Raw genomic sequence first — 20,322 nt, 5'->3', positions numbered from 1 at the left:
TACCTTTGCTCTGTACACTTTAGTGATGTCTTTGCTACCAACAAGCCTATTTTAATCCATCAGATAGTAACCAAACGCTCCTTTGCTGCAGAGCACAGAAATCATTCAAATTTGCAGTCAACAGATACATCTGGGCCAGATTTTGGATCAGTGGACTAGGCTGGAACTGCACATATACTGTATATGCAAAATTCAAAATACGGGGAGTGGTTGGTCTCTTTTGCAATCAAATCTGAATACTATGGAATTCGTTTCACATTTGTTTAATTTGACAGATTTTAAATGGATAATGGACATCACTAGACAAAAAGGAATAAACAACTATATGAAAAGGAACAAAACCAAAAACAAAGGAAGACTTTAACACACTTGCCCAAACAAGCACTAAATCTGACAAAAACCAATCAACCAATGACATAGCTGTGAAGGAACATATTAGCCATTGTTTTCTTGTCATCAACAGTAATTTTAACTGATTGTTAACATACTGTTCAAGTCTTCAACTGATTTGCTCCCAACATACGAATGGGTACAAATATGGTTCATTACCCAGCTGCACAAATTGCTTCTGACATACTGGGCAGCTACAGGGTTCTTATCCCGTGTGGATTCTGACATACTGGGCAGCTATGGGCTTCTTCAGTTGTGTGGATTGTCTTCTGCTCCTCCATGTGGCCTGTTTCACCAAAGCCCTTCCTGCAGTATTTGCAGCACTATGGCAAGCGGACACCCTTGTGTGAGCGTTTAGGTGCTTCTCAAGAGTCTGGGCAAGTTTGAAACACCTGCCCCAAACATCACTGACATTATTTCTTGTAGGTGATTAGCCACGTGTTTCTCTAGCCACAAGTACTTTTTGATTTATTTGTTTTTTTAAATAGGTAATTTTATATATAATGGCAACAAATGACATTTTAAGTTTTATGACAAAACGTGCAAACAAGCTGGCCTGAGAGGTGTGTAGCGGGATATGACTCAGTGCGTCTCTGGTGCTGCTTTTGATGAGTACAGTGTCATGAGTGTGTCTGTCCAGCGGTGCAAAGAGGGGATACAGCAAGGCATGGCATGGTGTTTATTCATTCGTTTGCATAGAAAATGACGCCTTTTCACATTGTGGAACTACAAATATGGCGGTCTTTTTTGTGCGGCGTAGTAATGACATATGTTGTGGAATTTTGAACAAACAGCAAGTCAGACGTGATTAAGAGAGTAATTTAATAAGAAAAAGAATAAAATAAATGTTTGGCTCTCCTCAGGTAGGGAGCCCCGAGTATACAAAACCGTGGCTAGTTATACTACTCCTGTGCTGTCTTTAACCAATCATCTTTTCTTAAGCAGCTCTTCTTTCCTTTGTTGCTGTGGCTATAAGCCAATCAGCTCTCAGCTTGGTTTTTTTCCACAAACCAACCCAAACTGACTCCAAACAGTGTGGGTTGTGTGTCAAGTTGACCTTGATGTTAACAGTTCCTGATACATGTTCAACTTAATCAGCAACAGGCGGATACAAATGTGCAAACAGCATTATTAATTTAAGAACAAAAGGATCAGTGTGATTTTATATGAATCACATAATACATAGTTTCGTATCATTTTCCATCACACGTAAAAACAGAGTCTCACCGTATTGTCGGGCAGGAGGATCTGGACTCATTTATTACTTAATATCTTCCCCCATCTAGCGGTCATTAGAGGTTAGTCTTGAATTGATTTCTGTCGTGCAATATTTTAGATATAAATGTTTACATTTTCTATTACAGAACACGGCAAAGTATAGTCAACCAGTTCTAACCTTTTGAGAAAAACTTTAACTTCAAAGTAGGTGAATCTATTTACTTAGATTGAACCAATCGGATCACAGTTTATTTACATAGCATCAATGCTTTGAGTGCTTTAGATATAAGGACATCATGGCGATCTTTCTGCTCACACCTCAGTCAGTCTATAATTCTGTACTATGTGTTTCTATAGCTTCCAACTTTCACGAGTTTCTTGAATCTGTGGAGAAAAGTGCAGACTCAGGTACTTTCTTATTTGTGAACTTTTATACATTTTATGTAATTTATTTATCATCTATAATGTTTTATTACTTTTCATTTATAGATATAAGGACACAGAAACAGTTCATATACTCAATGAATTGTTACAAGATAATCTTTTCTAGAGAATGTTTACCATTTGTTAAAAGACTGATTTATTTCTAAAAGTTTATGCAGTCGTGTTAATTTGTCACATGGAGGCAGAAGGGGTGAATCTGATATACCCCTCTTCCATCATCAACTATTCATCGAGTCCTCCAGTGGAGCTTGTACAACCAAAGAAACGCATACAGCGGTCACCGGCGGTTCTAAGTTACATCTAAAGAGGTCTAGGCCTATACACACTGTTCCACCTGAGGTAATAAAATGTTTTGGGGTAAAGGTATTTTCATGAGGCGATCTGTGATCTAATTATAATAGGCTTTGAAGCTCTCTGCAACAGGTGCAGAGTGGTGCAAGACTGTGTTTGAAAGCATAAAGAGGAATAATGTTTCTGGGGTATCTTAAGGCCTTTGTGGGTCTGTAAGTGCAGAGCAGAGGCTCTGATGCAGGTGGTTTCAAGGCCTCTGTGGAAGTCTACGGCAGATGACTCTGGACTGTTCCCGTGAGAAATAGCTTCCTAAGTATTGGGAAAGATCCCGGCTTTTAAAAGACGTGAAAGCCTCTTCGAGAGTTCTGTGGCTAAGCAAGGTTCATTATCTTACCATAAGAGCAGGGTGATACTGACCTGCAACATCATCTTGCAGGTGTTTGATGGTATGAGTTGAGATCATCTTTGTTAAAAACAAAAAAAACAACAACAAAAAAAAAACCCAGGAAAATCTTCCAATAGGATATACTGGGGTCAAGCTTCAATTTGTACAATGATAGATCTCAATTTGCATATATTGAATAATGTATGGTTGAACACAGTGGTTGAGATTTCAAACACCAGTATGTAGAGAAGGTGTGGCAATCACATAATCAGTTGTGAAAACTGGATAAAAATGTGTGTTCCTTGTGTGATTATTAGACATATTCTGGACTATGCCTCGTTTGTATGTAACGCTGAGCTCAAAATAAATAATGGACCTACTACTCTCTTCAATTAATTCTGCATCTTTATTTTCTGTTTAAAGAGGACTTAATAAAATTACTGGAATGTGGGCAATATCTAGTAACACAGTGCCGAGTCTGCTAAATGTAGATCCCAGCCTTTTATATGGCCTCTTCCCTTTAATTCTACTGACTATAATTAATGTAAACCTTGTCGATTCTGGTGTTTGCTGTATAGAGGTAGCGAAAACTTTGCTAAAACAATGAAAAATATGCATCCTGTGAAAAGTTTATTGAACAATATAACATTGTTCCTTACCCAGAGCCATAACACGTCATTGATGGAAATCACACTGATGTGAGGGCGGTATGGGCCAACTCAACTGTATTTCCTGATTGTTTTATTCTGCAGGAGGATGTGGTCCAAATATTTAAAAAATCACAGGTTTGTTTAAGAGGACATAGTCGAACAGTTTGGGCTTACTGTTATTTTAATACTAGTGGTAACTATTAGTAAATACAACAATCTGACCATCCTCATACTGCATTGAGGGGTGATGGGGTGATGGTACCAGATGATGTTTAGGTATGTGGTTATGTTCATTTATTTTTGTTCCTTTATATTCACATATTTTGCAAGTGCGTATGTTATTGAGTTTAAAACCATCCATATATTATGCAATTATAGAAAATACAGAAACTGCATGAGACTTCTCTTGACTTGCTAGAAGTTCAGACTGTAGCAAGCTTAGCATTAGTAAATGGAATAGGTGTCATTTTAAGGATTCATTTAAAGTATTCATGAGGTATTTCTCCTAACATCGATGTATCGACAGTACCAATAAAATAAATAGCATAACAAGAATTACAGGTGTATAATAGTGTAGTTACCCACAATGGTTGAAGTGTTTGAAAAGAGTTGTATAAAAGAATAGTTGGTTGGTTCGTGGCATAAAGTCATGAAACGGTGAAATGAGGTCATAAAAAGAGTGTTTACAGGGGAAAGTGCTTTAACATTGAATTAGACAAACTAATAACATAAAACAAGGTAGTTTAGAGATTCTGTGTCCTTTCGTAATGATTTGTGCATATGGCAGGCTGCTGCAAAGGATCCTGGGTAAGCTTCAGCAGACCTCAGTGTAAGATATATTAATAATATTAATCATAATAATACTATTCAGAGGTTACTTGACTAGTAATCAGAATGTTGCTAGTTCAAGCCCTACCACTGCCAAGTTACCACTGCTGGGTCCCTGAACAGCAATGAATCCTCAATTGTATTATTAATACAATCCAATACACATGCCTAATGCTCAGCTGTCAACTGCAAAAACTGACATTCTGAGCATTCGAACAGTAAGAGGAACAAAAAGAAAGGAGTCACCGACTGTACACGTGTCAATCATTTAGCCTTTTTACATGTTGTTTTAGTTTACTGTAATCAAGGCCTGAAACTGGAGTCTATGGACCAGGCAAAAATATTTCAATATTTAATGCGTTTTTATTTTTTCAGTTTCAGTGTTTCAATGAGACTCAGGAGACTCCAGCATAAGCAGAAGCTCCAAGTTGTCGATCTCCAGGAGCAAACCCGTCCCTGCAAGGTTGGGGTGCATGTTCTGGATCACGGGAAACAGACCATCGATCACCCAACATCTGCTTCTGCTCCTGCGGAGGTTCCAGATCCAGCACGGAGGCAGTGAGAGGTTCCTGGCCCAGAGATTGGTCTGCAGCGGGCCTGATGGTACTCGGCATGTATTGGAAATGCTGTGGCTGAATGCTGTGCGTAGCCCAGCGGGTGCTGGGGTGGAGCTGTGCCAGTTGCCTGCTCGGGTAGCAGGTAGCCCAGTTCTGATCTTGTGGAATGGCTTCCATGTTGTAGCCGGAGGGCGGGGCAGGCTGGTAGGGGTTGAGCACGAGGTTGGGCAAGGCACTCACGCTGGCCGTGCGCTGCATGTACTGGTGGGTGAGGTGGGCCTGCCGCTCCTCCTTGCGCTGCGCCAGGGCCACGTACAGCGGCTTGGTGCCTACGATGCACCCATTCATCTCCGTCATGGCCGTGGCGGCCTCCTCCGGCGAGGAGAAACACACGAAGCCGAACCCTTTGGAGCAGCCGCCCTCCATCATCACCTTGGCACTTGTGATGGTCCCGAACGGAGAGAACTCCTTACGTAGACGCGCGTCGTCCAGACCGTCGTCTAGGTTCTTAACGTACAGGTTGTCTCCCTGGTAGCGAGTCATCGTCGTCTAGGTTCTTAACGTACAGGTTGTCTCCCTGGTAGCGAGTCATACCGTCCTGCTTCATCTGCTCAAACTTTCGTTTCAGCCCTGTCTGCCTCTCGCCTTTCTTCTGGGCATAACCCACATACACCTTCTTCCCATTCAGCTCCTTCCCATTTATCTCATCCACAGCCCTCTGGGCATCCTCGTGCTTCACAAAGCCAAAGCCCTTGGACTTGCCGCTCTCGTCGGTCATGACGCGAGCGCTCAGCGTTTGGCCGAACTTGCTGAAGATCTCCTTCAGCTTGTCGTCGTCCATGTCCTCTCCAAAGTTCTTGATGTACACATTGGTGAACTTTTTGGCCCTGGCCCCCATCTCAGCCTCACGCTCCTTGCGAGACTTGAAGTGGCCAATGAACACTTTGCGGTCATTGAGCAACATGCCATTAAGTCTCTCAATTGCTCTCTCCGCAGCCTCACGGGTCTCAAAGTGCACAAAGCCGTAGCCCTTAGAGCCATTCTCGTCACACACCACCTTGCTGGAAAGGATGTTCCCAAAGGCAGAGAATGTGTCGTAAAGAGCTTTGCTGTCAATAGACTTGTCAAGGTTCTTGATGAAGATGTTGCCAACTCCACTCTTCCTAAGAGAGGGGTCTCTCTGGGACCACATAATTCGCACAGGTCTGCCTTTGATGATGTTAAAGTTCATAGTGTCCAAAGCACGCTCAGCATCTGCCTGCTGCTGAAAGTTCACGTATGCGTATCCAAGTGAGCGGAGGGTCATCGCGTCCCTGCAAATCCGTACGGAGACTATTGGGCCAGCAGGACTGAATTTCTCGTATAGCATTTCCTCGGTAATATCTGAAGGTCTCCGACGTACAACGAGGCCATCGGATAACTTGGAGCACATGGATTCATCTTCGTGAGTCAAATGATCTAACTACACGAATTATAAAACAGTTTTTCAAAATGAACCAGTATTCAACAGTGCCAAAATGTTTAATGGAAGAATTTAGCTTCATAATGGAGATCAACCACAACTTGCTTTTTATGTAACAGTGGACGTTCTTTTAAAAAACAATTAACCGAACGCGTTAATAGCGTGAATGCGAGGCTTGGGTCTGTTTTAGTCTATTAACTATACTAGGCTTTAACAACGCCTAACATTTCAATATATTAGCTAGTTAAAGCATTTTTCGAAAATCGTCCATATGCTGGTCACACTGGATCATTAAATAAATACTAATAGTTTGATAAACGCAGCAACCTTCATTTTCATTAGCCTAATGCTAGGCAACATAAATCGCATTAACGTTAGTTATTGAATGTATCAAAAGTAAACATTTAGAAGGCCTAAAAAATCTAATATGTAAATCATAACTAAATATTTTATTTAAAGTACGTGCGAAATATTGAAAATTTATAAATTTGTTTTTGCTTTACCCCCCCGCCCCCGACCATCGGAGGACTTTTATATATATATAAACTTATCGGAGGAACTTTATATATATATATATATATATATATATATATATATATATATATATATATATATATATATATATATATATATATATCTTATAGCTAGATAATAAAAGGCCACCACATTAACTTTTCAAATGCAAGCCTTCTTTTACAGTAAAAAAAAAAGATTCAAATATTTTTCTAATTATGCATACTATCCCTTCTATTAGAACAAATTAGAGCTGCATCTAAAGATAATTTTCATTTTTTATTCTGTTGATTTTTAATGCAAATTAAATAATTACTGGCTATTTCACACAGCCCTAGTAGTATGTGTTAAGTGCTAAGATACCTCTTTACTCTGTGCACTTCACTGTTTCCTTCCCTTTATAGGCTTATAGACTACCACACCGCTGTGGAACTCACAATAACTAACGCGCCTTTTATCGGTGCGACTTCCTCTTTAAATTTTACACAATCAATATTCTTATGTGTTTCCCTACTTTGGCACAGGTGTCTGTTCTTGAATGGTGAGTATTGTGTGAGTAATGGTGAGTATTTTGAATTGTGTGTTTTTGCTCTGCATTTTGTTCATCAGGATGTGCAGTTCTTAAACATGCCGTTGAATATTTGCATATAAACATGTCTAGCATGCATATAACTGGCAGTTCATAACGGACTAGACAATGACATTGTATTGTTGTTTTAGCTTTATGCTCTTTAACATTAGAATATAGATGAAACGGTAAATACGAGATCAAGTCTAGAATGTCAGTCTTAATTGGAGTGTATATAGAACTCTCGCTATACTGGGTAAGCCATACAGTCATCAGTCCATTTGTTTAAAATGTTCTTTGATGTGAAGCTCATATTATTTTTCCCCCACTTACGCAGAACTTGACTGTGAAAATGTCTGTTGGAAGAATACAACAAGGGAACTCTCAGTTGTACTTCACATCACTGACACTGTGTAGACTTTAACTAATGTACAGTTGTGTAGATTTACAGTTGTGTACAATTAGAGCAAGTGACCTAAGCAACATGTATTGCATACTCAGTTTGCCTTAACCAACCTATCACTTCATCATGGTCAGAATATTTGCTATAGATATTTGCTATAGATACATGTAATGCTTCAGCAGTGCTACTAGTTCTAATACACTCAAACTAGTGCACCAGAGTGGGTGATGTTAATGGTACTGTTAGAAGCAAACCTACATGACTGGGGTTGGGCTTCCACACACTGTCCCTTTCTCCCAGTTCACCGAGCGGAAACGACTTGTTCTCAGCCTGGTTGGCTGGGTTAAGAACACAAGCAAGCGGACAGTCGTGGGGCGGGTCCAGGGGCCGTGACATCTTGTCAATGAGAAGTGGCTACTGTATGCTGTGCACCAGGATGCCTTTCCATTGAGGATGTCTTTTGTGATACCTACAGAGTGCATAAGACTAGGTGAGAGGATTCCCTTAGCAGCTGAATACATTTGGTTATTTTCTGGTACCTTGTCCCCCCCGTCTCTCTTTGTGTTTGTACGGCAGGATACGGCAGAGCCTACGCAACAGGACACCTTTCCAGTGAGGACATCTCTCGTGACAGCTGCGGAGTACACGATTGTAGACAAGTGAGAGGATTCTGTTGGCAGCTGAATACATTTGGGGTTTTTTTCTGGTACCTCGTCTCTGTCTCTCTCTGTGTTCGCATGGCAGGGACCGCCACATGCTACGCACCAGGATTGCTTTCCAGTGAGAGCATCTCTTGTGACCCCTAAGAAGTGTGCAGTTGACGACAAGGTGAGAGGATTCCCTTAGTTGCTGGACCTACTTAATTCTTCCTTTCATTCCTTGCCTAATATTCCATGAATTCAACTTTATTTTAATGGATGTGTTCATAATGTATGGTTCAGGTTATGCAGATACTTTGAGAGTTGCTTGAATTAGTCAACCTACTGAATTCCCCACAAACAACAATATGAATAATTAATTGACATTTATAACTTTTAACAAAGTAGCAGCTACTTGTGAGTTATATGAGATTGTACTTCATTAGCTCTATTTGTATCACATTATTCACGTTACAATTGTAATAGTAATAGTAAACGTTCAATCGTAATAGGGCAAATTGATTTGACACAGGTCCTTGGCTATAAGTACCTAAGGTCCTGCTTTGAAAATAATATAGTACAACACTGGATGATTTTACTACACTTTTATTCATATATTCAATGTATTTACATTATTTTAGAGAATACTATATTAAAGAAGTAAGTTATATAGCTCCAATATCATCATGTAGTTTCATATTAATTACAGTCCATAACTGTCTGTGGTTATATTTCAACTGGCCTTTTTACAGTAACAGCAAAGCTATATAGTGGGCTTCATGGGCTTCCCCACATCTGTGTTTTTAAACCTTTTTGGCAGTACTTTGTGTGACTAATATCCTGCCTTTTTATCCCTCACTCATGTCTTGCTCAGGTGTCAATATGTCAAACAACTAAATTAGTGTTCTATTATTTTCTTAGTTTGTACAAGAAGTATAAATATGTAGCTACCTAACATTTATAATGTGTATTGTTCTTATTTTGTGAACAAAACCAGGTTAAAACATTTAAATGTAAAAACAGGTTTGACACTGCTTTGGATCTAGTGAAAAACCTAGAAGCTGTCAACACCATCATCTGAGCAGGCTCCATTTAACACAAAGAGAGACAGAGGCGATGTACCAGACAAAAACCAAATGTATGCAAATCCTAAGGGAATCCTTTTACCTTGTCTTCAATTATGCACTCCATAGCTGTCGTGAGAGACAGCCCCACAAGAAAGGCGGCCTGGTGCATGGCATGCAGTGGTGCCTATCATACGAACACAGAGAGAGACAGAGACGAGGTAGCAGACAACAACCAAAGGTATTCAACTGCTGTCAGGTCTTTCTCAGTAAACTGCAGAGAATGAAGTACAGGGCAAGGACTTGAACATGCACATGTCCTTGCCTGAATACAGACACTTTGCCTGAAAGACAATTGCCTCACAGGTTTGTTCCGAAATGACTTCCCTTATGCATTAGCTAATAGCCGGCACACATGCACAAGTGTTAATGTTCAACTTTCATTCAAGTGTAAATGGATTCTGTGACTTGAACAAGTCTACTCTAATAGAGAAACTGCTCACCGCACTACAATAAGTGCACAAAGTGTAATGAACTTGCTATGAGAATGATCTCAGTAATGAACTCAAAAAGAATAGGCTCAGAAGTGTTGATTTTTTAAAGTAGGAAGGATTTTGAGTTTTCATCCTTGCCAGGAGAACTAGCTAGCCTAACCTGGGATAACAGCCAATGCACAGAATCACAGCTGGGGGAAACAGATGTGACATGTCAGTTTAATTGGCAAGGCTCAAGGCAACAGGGTCCTGTCCCTTGACTTAGGTTGATCTAGAGGTATTTCAAGAAACTTCTCAAGCACATGTTAGTGGCAAAGTAACAATATTTTCACTTGAACAGGGACCTCAGATTAAAAGTCTGATGCTCTACTAACTGAGCGATTCAGGATAGAAGCAAAGCTTCTTAGCTACTTCAGGAAGGATTCAGGACACAAAAAATAAGTCTCAAGCTTTGATATGGTATCTGTGTGCCAGTCTTCTCAAGCGACACAAAGGCCCACATGGTTTGGTTTGTTCATCCTCCCCAATCCAGGGCATCGTAACTGACATGACATGTTAAGAGCTTTCTAACAGTGAACTCTTTCAGTGAACTATCGAATGGGGAATGATGAAACATCTGTCAGCTAACTCCTTTGGCAGTGTAGTGTTAAAGCATGTAGTATATAAAGTTTGCATATTATGAATGCTCTTCTTCTCCTCTTAAAACTCTGTAGCTCTGATGGCAAAGGAGAGGCAGAGGCACTTTGCCCGAGCCCATGCTAATGGGCAGCTTCCAAGGCAGATGAATCCAGTCTACCTCCAGCCTGCGGGTGGGTTCTTCATCCAAGAATGTCTATTTTCATAGATTGCAGAATGTATTTGAAACAATGTACATCCGTTTCTGTCATTTAAGTTCAACTTTAATATTTTGTCTTCCTTATAATGTAAATTTGCTCTTTTCATTCATTTTTAACATTTCATTGTTTCATTTGTTTACTGTTTAAATCAACCATATTTGACTTGATTTAATTGTTTTGTGTCGTCTCCCGCGCCCCCCACGAGACAGTGATGTGTGTGGACTCCTATGGGCCGGCACCCTTCCCTTGCGGAATCGCTGTGGCACCCTCGCATGTGGTCGGCCATGTTAGTGGTGCTGTAGAGGCACCGCCCATAAAGATCTTCCAGCATCCCACAGGTGTGCTCCTTACCAATTTGCTATGTATGATAAAAAGGGGAAAAAAGAAAAAGCTAATTAAATGGATGTTTTTAAGGTCTGGTGGAGGTACACAGCCATCAGCCTTCTCCACATGTGCTGACTGCCAATCCATCCATACGTAAGATACTCTAGATTTTTAGTACTCTTTGTAGCTGGGAAAATCATAAACAAGTCATTATCATCCCTGGTGTACAGTAATTGAAGCAAGCAGTCTTCAGTTTCATGCCATATGTGTCCAGAGCAGGTGCAAGCCACTGGCACTCTACGCCGATGCCCTTCTGTATGCGGAATGCCGGTCTCCATACCAGCGAGTCTCCTCAGCTGCCTGGCAACATTGGAGCATATTATACCAACCAGGAGCTCTACTGGCAGCAGGTCTACTGGGAGTGGTACATGCAGACCTACTATTCTCACCTGTCCAGCATGGAGCAATGGCATATGGCCTGCCACCAGAACCACCTGCAGAACATAGCCAAGCAATAGCCGCCGACTCCACCACCGCAGCTGCGGAAGAGAAAGAGGAAGGCCTTCTCTGGAGCTGAGGGATCATTCTCTCACTCCAGCTCAGAGTCGGAGGCACATGCTGATGAGGGCCAACCTCCAAGCAAAAGGCCACGCGAGAACCTTTTCGGTGAGGAGCCACTGTTGTGTGATGCAGTGGTAACTAAAGAGGGAGAAGCGTTCTTCTCCGACCAAATCCTAGGCCTGCTGGAGGGGATTCCTGGCATTCTGGATCTGGCTGCAGAGATGGGCTTCTCGGTCTGAAGTGCTGTGGACCCTGGACTGTAATTTTGTATATATTTTTTCCTGTTTTGTAATTGTTTTGTAAATTGTAAATCTCTGTTTTGTAAATTATTTTTTTTTTGGTGTTGGAAGTTGTATTAAAGTTTATTTTTAATGTAATTGTTTTTCAGATCTTATTTATTTAGGAACGAGTCATAGTTCATTAAATATACTTTGTTTATTACCTTATTTAAAATATACACGCAACCCAATGACCTTGTTTGCAAAGTCTACACGTATATTGCAGTCCCCTAGTTCTACATCGGGTTTTACTCTTTCTGCTTTTTATCTTCAGAAAAAAACGAACCACATGTCCTGTACTATGCACCACGCGGCCACGCGGAACACATTAACGAGCCCTGTTGCGCGCGTGCTGTTTACCTGTTGCTATTGCAGAGTGCACTTCAGTTGCTCGGTTTTTGGGCAGTTTACTTCGTGATTTTGTTTTTGCTTTTGATAAAACGTTTTAGTGGATATCTTTATCACAACCATGGAAAGGAAACGACTTACACTGGCTGAAGTTGATGAGAACTTCGTTTAGATTTAGTGATGAGGAAAGTGAGAGTGATGACGCTTCCATGGCTGCAAGCATGGACTCAGAGGGCGAAGTCGCGTTTGTCCATGGAATCGACGCCGTGCTCGATATGCCGTAAGTATATCATTCACTTTTGCGAGATTGTTGGGTTGGCTTGAGAGAATGCATACTATATATTTACCCCAACATAATCTTTTAGCCTATTGGCACTGAATCTAATATCGTTTAGCAAGTAGTTATGGTGCGTAGCATAATATTGTAGCCTGTTACGCCAATATGATTTAGCCAGTGTACTATAGTTGTAAGTAATATGCAATAAATAGTAATGTAAGTGTAACTACTACATATAATAATTTAGCCTTATTTCTCATGACAATTTGATGTTTGTATTTATTTTCATGGTACATATTGTACTCATTTGGCTATGTTATGCTGTCTTTGTCTTGCAGTGAAGCAGATCAATCCTAGCCTACCCCATATGGAATGTTTCACACCTTTTGTGACCCACTCCCAGGGAACAATCAACTTCTACCATCCCACAATCTATGGACACCCATGAGGGTACCTGCTGGAAGACTGGCTAGTCACAAAGGCAGCAGAAGCACAAGCCCACCTCAAGCAAAGAAAGGAGTGTCCATACCGTCACCTCCGACACCCGGCAACACCTTCCACACCTTAGCTGGGCAACAACCTCATGCCAGAGCAAGGAAGACAAGATCAGCTCCAGGGGAAAGAGCACAGCGTCAGCACCAGCTACTGCACAGGAGGACAGATGGCGCGACACCTGGGAGGAAAATGAGCAGCCTGCCCCATTGAATTTTCATCCCAGGAGTTCACATGGATTTTTAGACAGTCTACAGCCCTTCCAACATCTTCCAGCTGTTCTTTAGTCAAGAGGTGATCCAAACCCTATGCAACAATACTAACCGATTTGCAGCTTGGAGAAAAGGGGATGACATGAAGAGGCCATGGATGGATGAAATGCTGATGAAATGCTTCTTCATCTCAGCATAAAGATCTATCTTGGACTGGCGAAGCCTTCGGCTATTGGGGACCTGTGGAGGAAGGATCACTTGCGTAGCCACGTGTTTCCTCCTTCTGTGGCTGAGGAGCGGTATGAAGCCATCAGTGCATACCACTGACGTGCGACATAAAGCCTCACATGGGAGGAGGACATGTTTGCACTGCAAGATGAGAACAATGTTCATGTGCAGATTTTGCAGTGTTCCACTCTGCATAGATGCATGATCAGAAGTGCGCTTAGGGACATTACATATTGGCACAGATTTGTAAATACTTTGAGGTTGTTGTTTTTTTATAGGTTTGCTGTGTTCTATTTTTGCCTCCTAAAATCCAACCCCTCGTCCACATCGTAGGAGGTGCTAACAGCACATTGCATGCATAGTGTTTGCAATTGTGCTGGCTAACGGGCGCACTGCTGTGGACGTGTTTAAAGCATTTATGAACTGTTTCCTCTATAAGACTTTGATGTCCAGTGTAGTGCTGGAAAGGTTTTGTGTACGTTTTTACATTTTGGATGTATTATTTGCGTTTTGTTTTACAAGACCCTGGTGAATCAGGAAATGTATTGAATGACTGATTGATTTTGCATCCCCAGCATCCACATCCACGTTGGATAACCCCAAAATAAAAGGCATTTTTGTTAGCTTTTTTCCCCGTATGTTTCATGTTACCAATTGGAGCCTAAATGATGGAAAGAAAAGCCTGGATGTAAATGAATGCCTTTTCCCAAGTGTCTACATTAATTTACATCCTGAAGGGTCTTTGTGCTATATGTAAAACTTTAGATAACTAGTGTTATCACGGGACGCTCCCCCCCACAAGTCACGTGGTCCGGCCTGCCGCGTGCAGGGGTGTTTGATTTGTTTGTGGCCACACCCCCGTGAGGGCACGCACCTGTACAGGGTTTAGCGTCAGTGTTCGTTGGGCTATTTAAACCCCTGTCGGTGCTCCCCTCACTGTTGGTCATTGTTTGTTAGCGCCTGTGCTTAATGTCAATGTCCACGTTCATGTAGCCCTTGTTAATGTTTGTTTAGCTGTTCTGTCTGTGTATATTGTCTTCGGTTACGTGTGAGTTGTCCGTGTTAATTGTAGAAGTCACGTTATCCGTTACTGTTATATGTGAGTGCCACAGTTACGTTGCGTGTTAATAAATGAATTTCACAGTCACGGGAGTCTGTGCGTCCTGCTCCAGGCCCTTCGGCACTCGGGCATTCGTCACAGGTGGTAAGGTGGAGATGTACAAATAGATTCGAAAGGATCTTAAAATGGGAAAGTAAGAACTAATTCTTATTTGTAACTACCAGAAGACACTTGTAGAGAAGGGGGAGAGGAAGAAAAATGAGAAAGAAATAACAAAATACAACAAACAAGAAGAGTTATATAACAAGAGTTAACAAACAGAAGCTACATGACTTGAACAGAAGTAAAACATTTACAGGTATTATTAAAATTGTCTTTAAGTAAGCCCTTAATAGCAGTAACACATGCGGATGTATCCAGCCTTTGGGTGCAGCCGACTGAAGTGACAACAGGCCAAAGGATGAGTTGGATTTACTGTGGGCTTTACTGTGATGCAAAGGGAGGATGTCTTACTTGTCCACAGAAACTGCAATAACTGACTTAAAAAGGGGCGTGAGTATACAAGAAGAGTTTCATAAAGATGTATAAGAGAGTGGGTGTTTCCCTTTTCACATTCACACATGCTATTGGTGATGGCAGGATGGATGGCTCAGAATAAGGCCTCCATGATCTGCACTGCATTCACATACTATCTGTCTTGTGTTTTTATTGAGAAGACATAGTGTCTAGAATCCTGAGTGTATAGTCAAAAATACTGCAAAAAACATCCAGAGTTAATGACATTTGTATTATTTCAATCTAGACAAACTAAACAAAGAAGAATGACTCCAACCAAACCAGTCTCTATGGAGCAAGCTGATGGAGGTTATTGAAGCAGCCTGTTTAATGTAGTGTTTTTGTTCAAAAATGAAGAAATGGTGACATCACGTGTGTACTAAGCAACTGCGGAATGTTTGGTTTCGAATGTTTGGAGCTCAGTTTGAGTCTTGAAAAGCACAGATCTGGTCAAACCTTGATTTTGCTCTGCAATTTACTTTTAAGAAGCTGTCAATTTTTCATATTAACTATGAACACAGGACACATTTATGCTTCCTCTGGGCACCCGTTTTGCGGTTTTCATTCAGGCCATGGCCAGGAGAGGCAGAGGCACTTTGCCCGAGCCCATGCTAATGGGCAGCTTCCAAGGCAGATGAATCCAGTCTACCTCCAGCCTGCGGGTGGGTTCTTCATCCATAACTGTCTATTTTCATAGATTGCCGAATGTATTTGAAACAATGTACATCCGTTTCTGTCATTTTAGTTCAACTTTAATATTTTGTCTTCCTTATAATGTAAATTTGCTCTTTTCATTCATTTTTAACATTTCATTGTTTCATTTGTTTACTGTTTAAATCAACCATATTTGACTCGAATTAATTGTTTTGTGTCGTCTCCCGCGCCCCCCACGAGACAGTGATGTGTGTGGACTCCTATGGGCCGGCACCCTTCCCTTGCGGAATCGCTGTGGCACCCTCGCATGTGGTCGGCCATGTTAGTGGTGCTGTAGAGGCACCGCCCATAAAGATCTTTCAGCATCCCACAGGTGTGCTCCTTACCAATTTGCTATGTATGATAAAGAGGGGGAAAAAGGAAAAAGCTAATTAAATTGATGTTTTTAAGGCCTGGTGGAGGTACACAGCCATCAGCCTTCTCCACATGTGCTGACTGCCAATCCATCCATACGTAAGATACTCTAGATTTTTAGTACTCTTTGTAGCTGGGGAAATCATAAACAGATCATTATCATCCCTGGTGTACAGTAATGGAAGCAAGCAGTCTTCAGTTTCATGCCATATGTGTCCACAGCAGGTGCAAGCCACTGGCACTCTACGCCGATTCCCTACTGTATGCGGAATGCCGGTCTCCATACCAGCGAGTCCCCTCGGCTGCCTGGCAACATTGGAGCTTATTATACGAACCAGGAGCTCTACTGGCAGCAGGTCTACTGGGAGTGGTACAGGCAGACCTACTACTCTCACCTGTCCAGCCTGGAGCAATGGCATATGGCCTGCCACCAGAACCACCTGCAGAACATAGCCAAGCAAAAGCCGCCGACTCCACCACCGCAGCTGCGGAAGAGAAAGAGGAAGGCCTTCTCTGGAGATGAGGGATCATTCTCTCACTCCAGCTCAGAGTCGGAGGCACATGCTGATGAGGGCCAACCTCCCAGCAAAAGGCCACTCGAGAACCTTTTTGTTGAGGAGCCACTGGTGTGTGATGCAGTTGTTAATAAAGAAGGAGAAGTGTTCTTCTCCGACCAAATTCTAGGCCTGCTGGAGGGGATTCCTGGCATTCTGGATCTGGCTGCAGAGATGGGTTTCTCGGTCTGAAGTGCTGTGGACCCTGGACTGTAATTTTGTATATAAGATTATTATGAGATTATTTATAATCAAACGACTACACTATACAACCACTTCTTCCTTTTATTTACATATTATACAGATATTTATATTTTATTTACAGGGCAGCTCCTCTTTGGTTTGGTTCAGAAGCTTCTTTTCGATGTCCTCTTTCTCCAGGTACTCCTGCAGGTTAGGCATCTCCTCCGCCAACTGCCTGAGGGCAGAAGAGACGTGGTGTGAAGCGTAGCCTGCTGTTAAAAGCTACAGATATAGTACATCTGTGAGGCTAACAGAGGCTAACAACCCCTGAACAGACTTTCTACTCCCAAAGAGCGCAGAGATATTAAGCCGCAAAGACGTCCGGCGCGCGACTTTTGTCCGCCGCCCGCCACGTTTAAAAACTCGTAGCGTGAAAACTGCGGGTCCGATCCGCGTGCCGCTTGAAGGCAATTACAGGGGAGATGCAGTCCTTTCCAATGAGCCCTGAATATACTTTCTACTCCCAAGGAGCCCAGAGATATTTACCAATAAAGTGCTACGCTCCAGACGGATGAGCGAGAAGCGCATGCGCAATTGCAACGAATTGGAGGAGGAAGTTTAAACAAACGCGGTGACTTTGAATACTCACATCTAGGCCGGGCCAGGTCCAAATGGCCTGCAACTCGGTGCGCATCACCTCCATGACTGTCCCTAACGAACGCCACCTGCCACGCATTCGTCCCATCCCTGGCGGCTTTAAAAAATCGTAGCGTGAAAACGGTGGGTCCGATCCGCGTGTCGCTCGAAGTCGATTACAGGGGAGATGCAGCCCTTTCCAAAGAGCCCTGAACAGACTTTCTACTCCGACGTCCATCGCTAGCACCGGCTGAAAGCTGAGTTCCAGAGCTTTTCAACGAGCCCGCGTGCGTCTCTCTTCTCCAAAGTAGCAGAGAGATATGAATGGATAAAAGGGGAAAAGAATAAAATGCGCACCGGTTTCAAATTTGCAGGCTACGTGCGCTGAAGGCGTGGAAAACGAGCACGTGACCGAAAGGCTTCCGTACCCGATGTGTCCAGCTCTCGTGCCCAGTTGGTAGCTCGAAGGCCGTGCATATTCGATGCCGCACGGCCCCTGGGGCTCATGTTTTCAAGGGTCGAAGTGCGCACGTGCTGACGACCGGCAACCTAGCTCCGTGCCTGGGCACAATTCGGGCACTTTGACCCGCTTCAAGTGAATGGATAGATGGGAAAAAAACATACTTCCAGGCCCACCGTGTCACATCAACCATGCAGGGCAAAGTGGCTTCGTCCCTGGGCACACTTTCTTGTGATTTGAGCCTTTAAATAATACAGGATCCAGACTTCCAATGCTCTCTAAATCACATGCCCAGCAAAGTAGCCTTAAACCTGGACACACAATGGAGACCATTTGACCTGTTAAATCATACTACAACCAGACTTCCAGGCCCAAGAGGTCACACAGTCATGCCCAGCAAAGGAGCTCTGGGCCTGGGCACACTTCACGCAGTTTGACCCTTTAAATAAAACTAGAAACAGACTTCCTGGCCCAAGAGGTCACACAGTCATGCCCAGCAAAGTAGTGCTGGGCCAGGGCACACTTCATGCATTTTGTGCCTTTAAATAATACTATAACCAGACTTCCAAACCCAAGAGGTCACAGAGTCATGCCCAGCAAAGTCACTATGGGCCTGGGCAGACCATGCAGTTTGACCCTTTAACCAAAACTAGAAACACACCTCCAAGCCCAGGAGGTCACAGAATCATACACAGTAAAGTAGCTAGCTAGCTATGTAGCCACCGGAAGCACGGTTAACAGTGCAGCCGGTAGCTAGCTAGCTAGCTAGCAGCTCAGTAACCGTACAAATTCGCTTGCTGCTGAAAACTGTCAAGTTGTATTTATAGCTTTCGTTTTAGTTCTCTCAGCTTACTTATTTGTTTTTGTTTTTTTGTTTTTTTTTTAGGGAAGTTCAATAATTTCTTAGAAATCTTGGAACATTTTGCCAGTTGGCTTCTAGGAAATCCTTTCTGCCCACAGACAATAAACACAAGCCAGAATTCCTCAAACATGAATGAATCTACTAATTTACAACACGGTTTAGTAACATTTCAGGCACATGAGTGGAGGAACTAGCAAATTCTAAATGATGAAATCGAAGCTGATAAAAATCCATGAAAATTTAAACTGGTCATGAAAAAATGCTTGTGAATTGAAAATATAAGTGATAGTTATCTGGAAAAGAAAGGATTAAAACAGTCTTGATTTGATACATTTTAAAAAATCAAATATCAAGTTTTATCATTCATGACGAAGGGAGTTTCTATGAGGGTGTAAACAACAAATGCATGTAAACTAAAAACTACAGTGGTATATAATTAAATAATTTGAGTAACTTTGTGCCACGTCATTTAACGTTTAACTCAAGCCATTTTTGTTACCGGACTCTTATCACTTAATATTAGTAACTGTTTTAGTTGCCTTGTTTATCCAATAACATTCATTAATTAATCAATCGTTTAACCCAAGCAATTTTCGTTACTTCCACCTCTCGAGGCAAAATGTCAATCAGAACGTTGCGCCCGCAAACTTCAAATAAACGATAAATAAGGCAAGTAATAAAAATGGATAAAGTTGAAAGATAAGTTGATTAAACTTGAGTCAAATAAAACTACTTATCAGTCAAAGCGTCAATTCATATGCATTTTATTGACTCTAAATTTAATTTACGTGCATTTTAATCAGCCATATTTTTGGTGTACAGACCTGAGTTTTGTCGTTGAAGAGAATAAAAGAATCCGTCGTGTAAACTTACGCCATCTGCAGGCTGAGATGGTGTTGGGGTGACCCGGATGTGACGTTTGCCAGGCCGATAACATATCGCGATATTAATTGTGAGATTTCCTTACCATCTTTGCAGAAGGGCACAGTGCGGCCGAACAGCGTAAGGAGTGGATTCCTTGGTAGACGTTTCGACCAGTGTTTCGCCCGATTTTACTGCAAAGGTGTGAGGAATGTTTTCTTGGCACACCATGGGTCCTCTGAAATCAGTAGACATTTGAACAGAAGGGCTTACCTATGTATTGTGACCAAGTGCATCCCTTCATGCAGCTGCTTAAATTATGGCAGAAGGACACTTTCAACAAGACAAGAAACCCTGCCGCAAGGGTTGTATAATTACGGATTTGTTCCAGTATCAAGACAGCAAATTTTCAATGTTTCCCTGGCCTTCACAGTCCCCAGATCTTAATCCTATAGAACATCCCTGGGTAAAGGTATAAAACAGGCAGTTTAGAACATGTCAGTCCCTCCATGTAATTTGAGAGAAAATATCCTATGAAGATTGGACCAAGATTCCTGCAGAGTATTTTCAGCACATAGTGCTGTGCCAGAAAGAATTGCTGCAGTTCTGGAGGCCGAAGGAG

At 42.1% G+C, this 20,322-nt stretch overlaps 3 protein-coding genes across 3 annotated transcripts in view; 2 read left to right on the top strand and 1 right to left on the bottom strand.

Annotated features, from left to right (window-relative positions):
* Positions 1-4,601: 4,601 nt before the first annotated feature.
* On the bottom strand, positions 4,602-6,203 carry LOC118240767 (polyadenylate-binding protein 1A-like). The gene is given in 3 exon segments (XM_035522723.1): positions 4,602-5,291; positions 5,326-6,149; positions 6,152-6,203. Coding segments are annotated over 3 exon segments (1,566 nt in total).
* A 9,139-nt stretch (positions 6,204-15,342) lies between these two features.
* LOC118240766 lies at positions 15,343-16,890 on the top strand. Its single transcript, XM_035522722.1, has 5 exons — positions 15,343-15,385; positions 15,646-15,738; positions 15,975-16,103; positions 16,181-16,243; positions 16,367-16,890. Exons 1-5 carry the CDS (start codon positions 15,343-15,345, stop codon positions 16,888-16,890), a joined length of 852 nt encoding a protein of 283 aa, XP_035378615.1.
* A 1,109-nt stretch (positions 16,891-17,999) lies between these two features.
* LOC118240765 (rho guanine nucleotide exchange factor 11-like) overlaps positions 18,000-20,322 on the top strand; it is a 7,236-nt gene continuing 4,913 nt past the window's right edge. Inside the window, exon 1 of the mRNA XM_035522721.1 lies at positions 18,000-18,112. Coding sequence (XP_035378614.1) covers positions 18,000-18,112 — 113 coding nt within the window. The remainder of the gene's footprint in view (positions 18,113-20,322) is intronic.

Source organism: Electrophorus electricus, chromosome 25, assembly GCF_013358815.1.
Source record: "Electrophorus electricus isolate fEleEle1 chromosome 25, fEleEle1.pri, whole genome shotgun sequence".
Classification (NCBI taxonomy): Eukaryota; Metazoa; Chordata; class Actinopteri; order Gymnotiformes; family Gymnotidae; genus Electrophorus; species Electrophorus electricus.
Note: the sequence above shows the minus strand (reverse complement) of the source record. Positions and strands in the feature narration are given on the sequence as shown.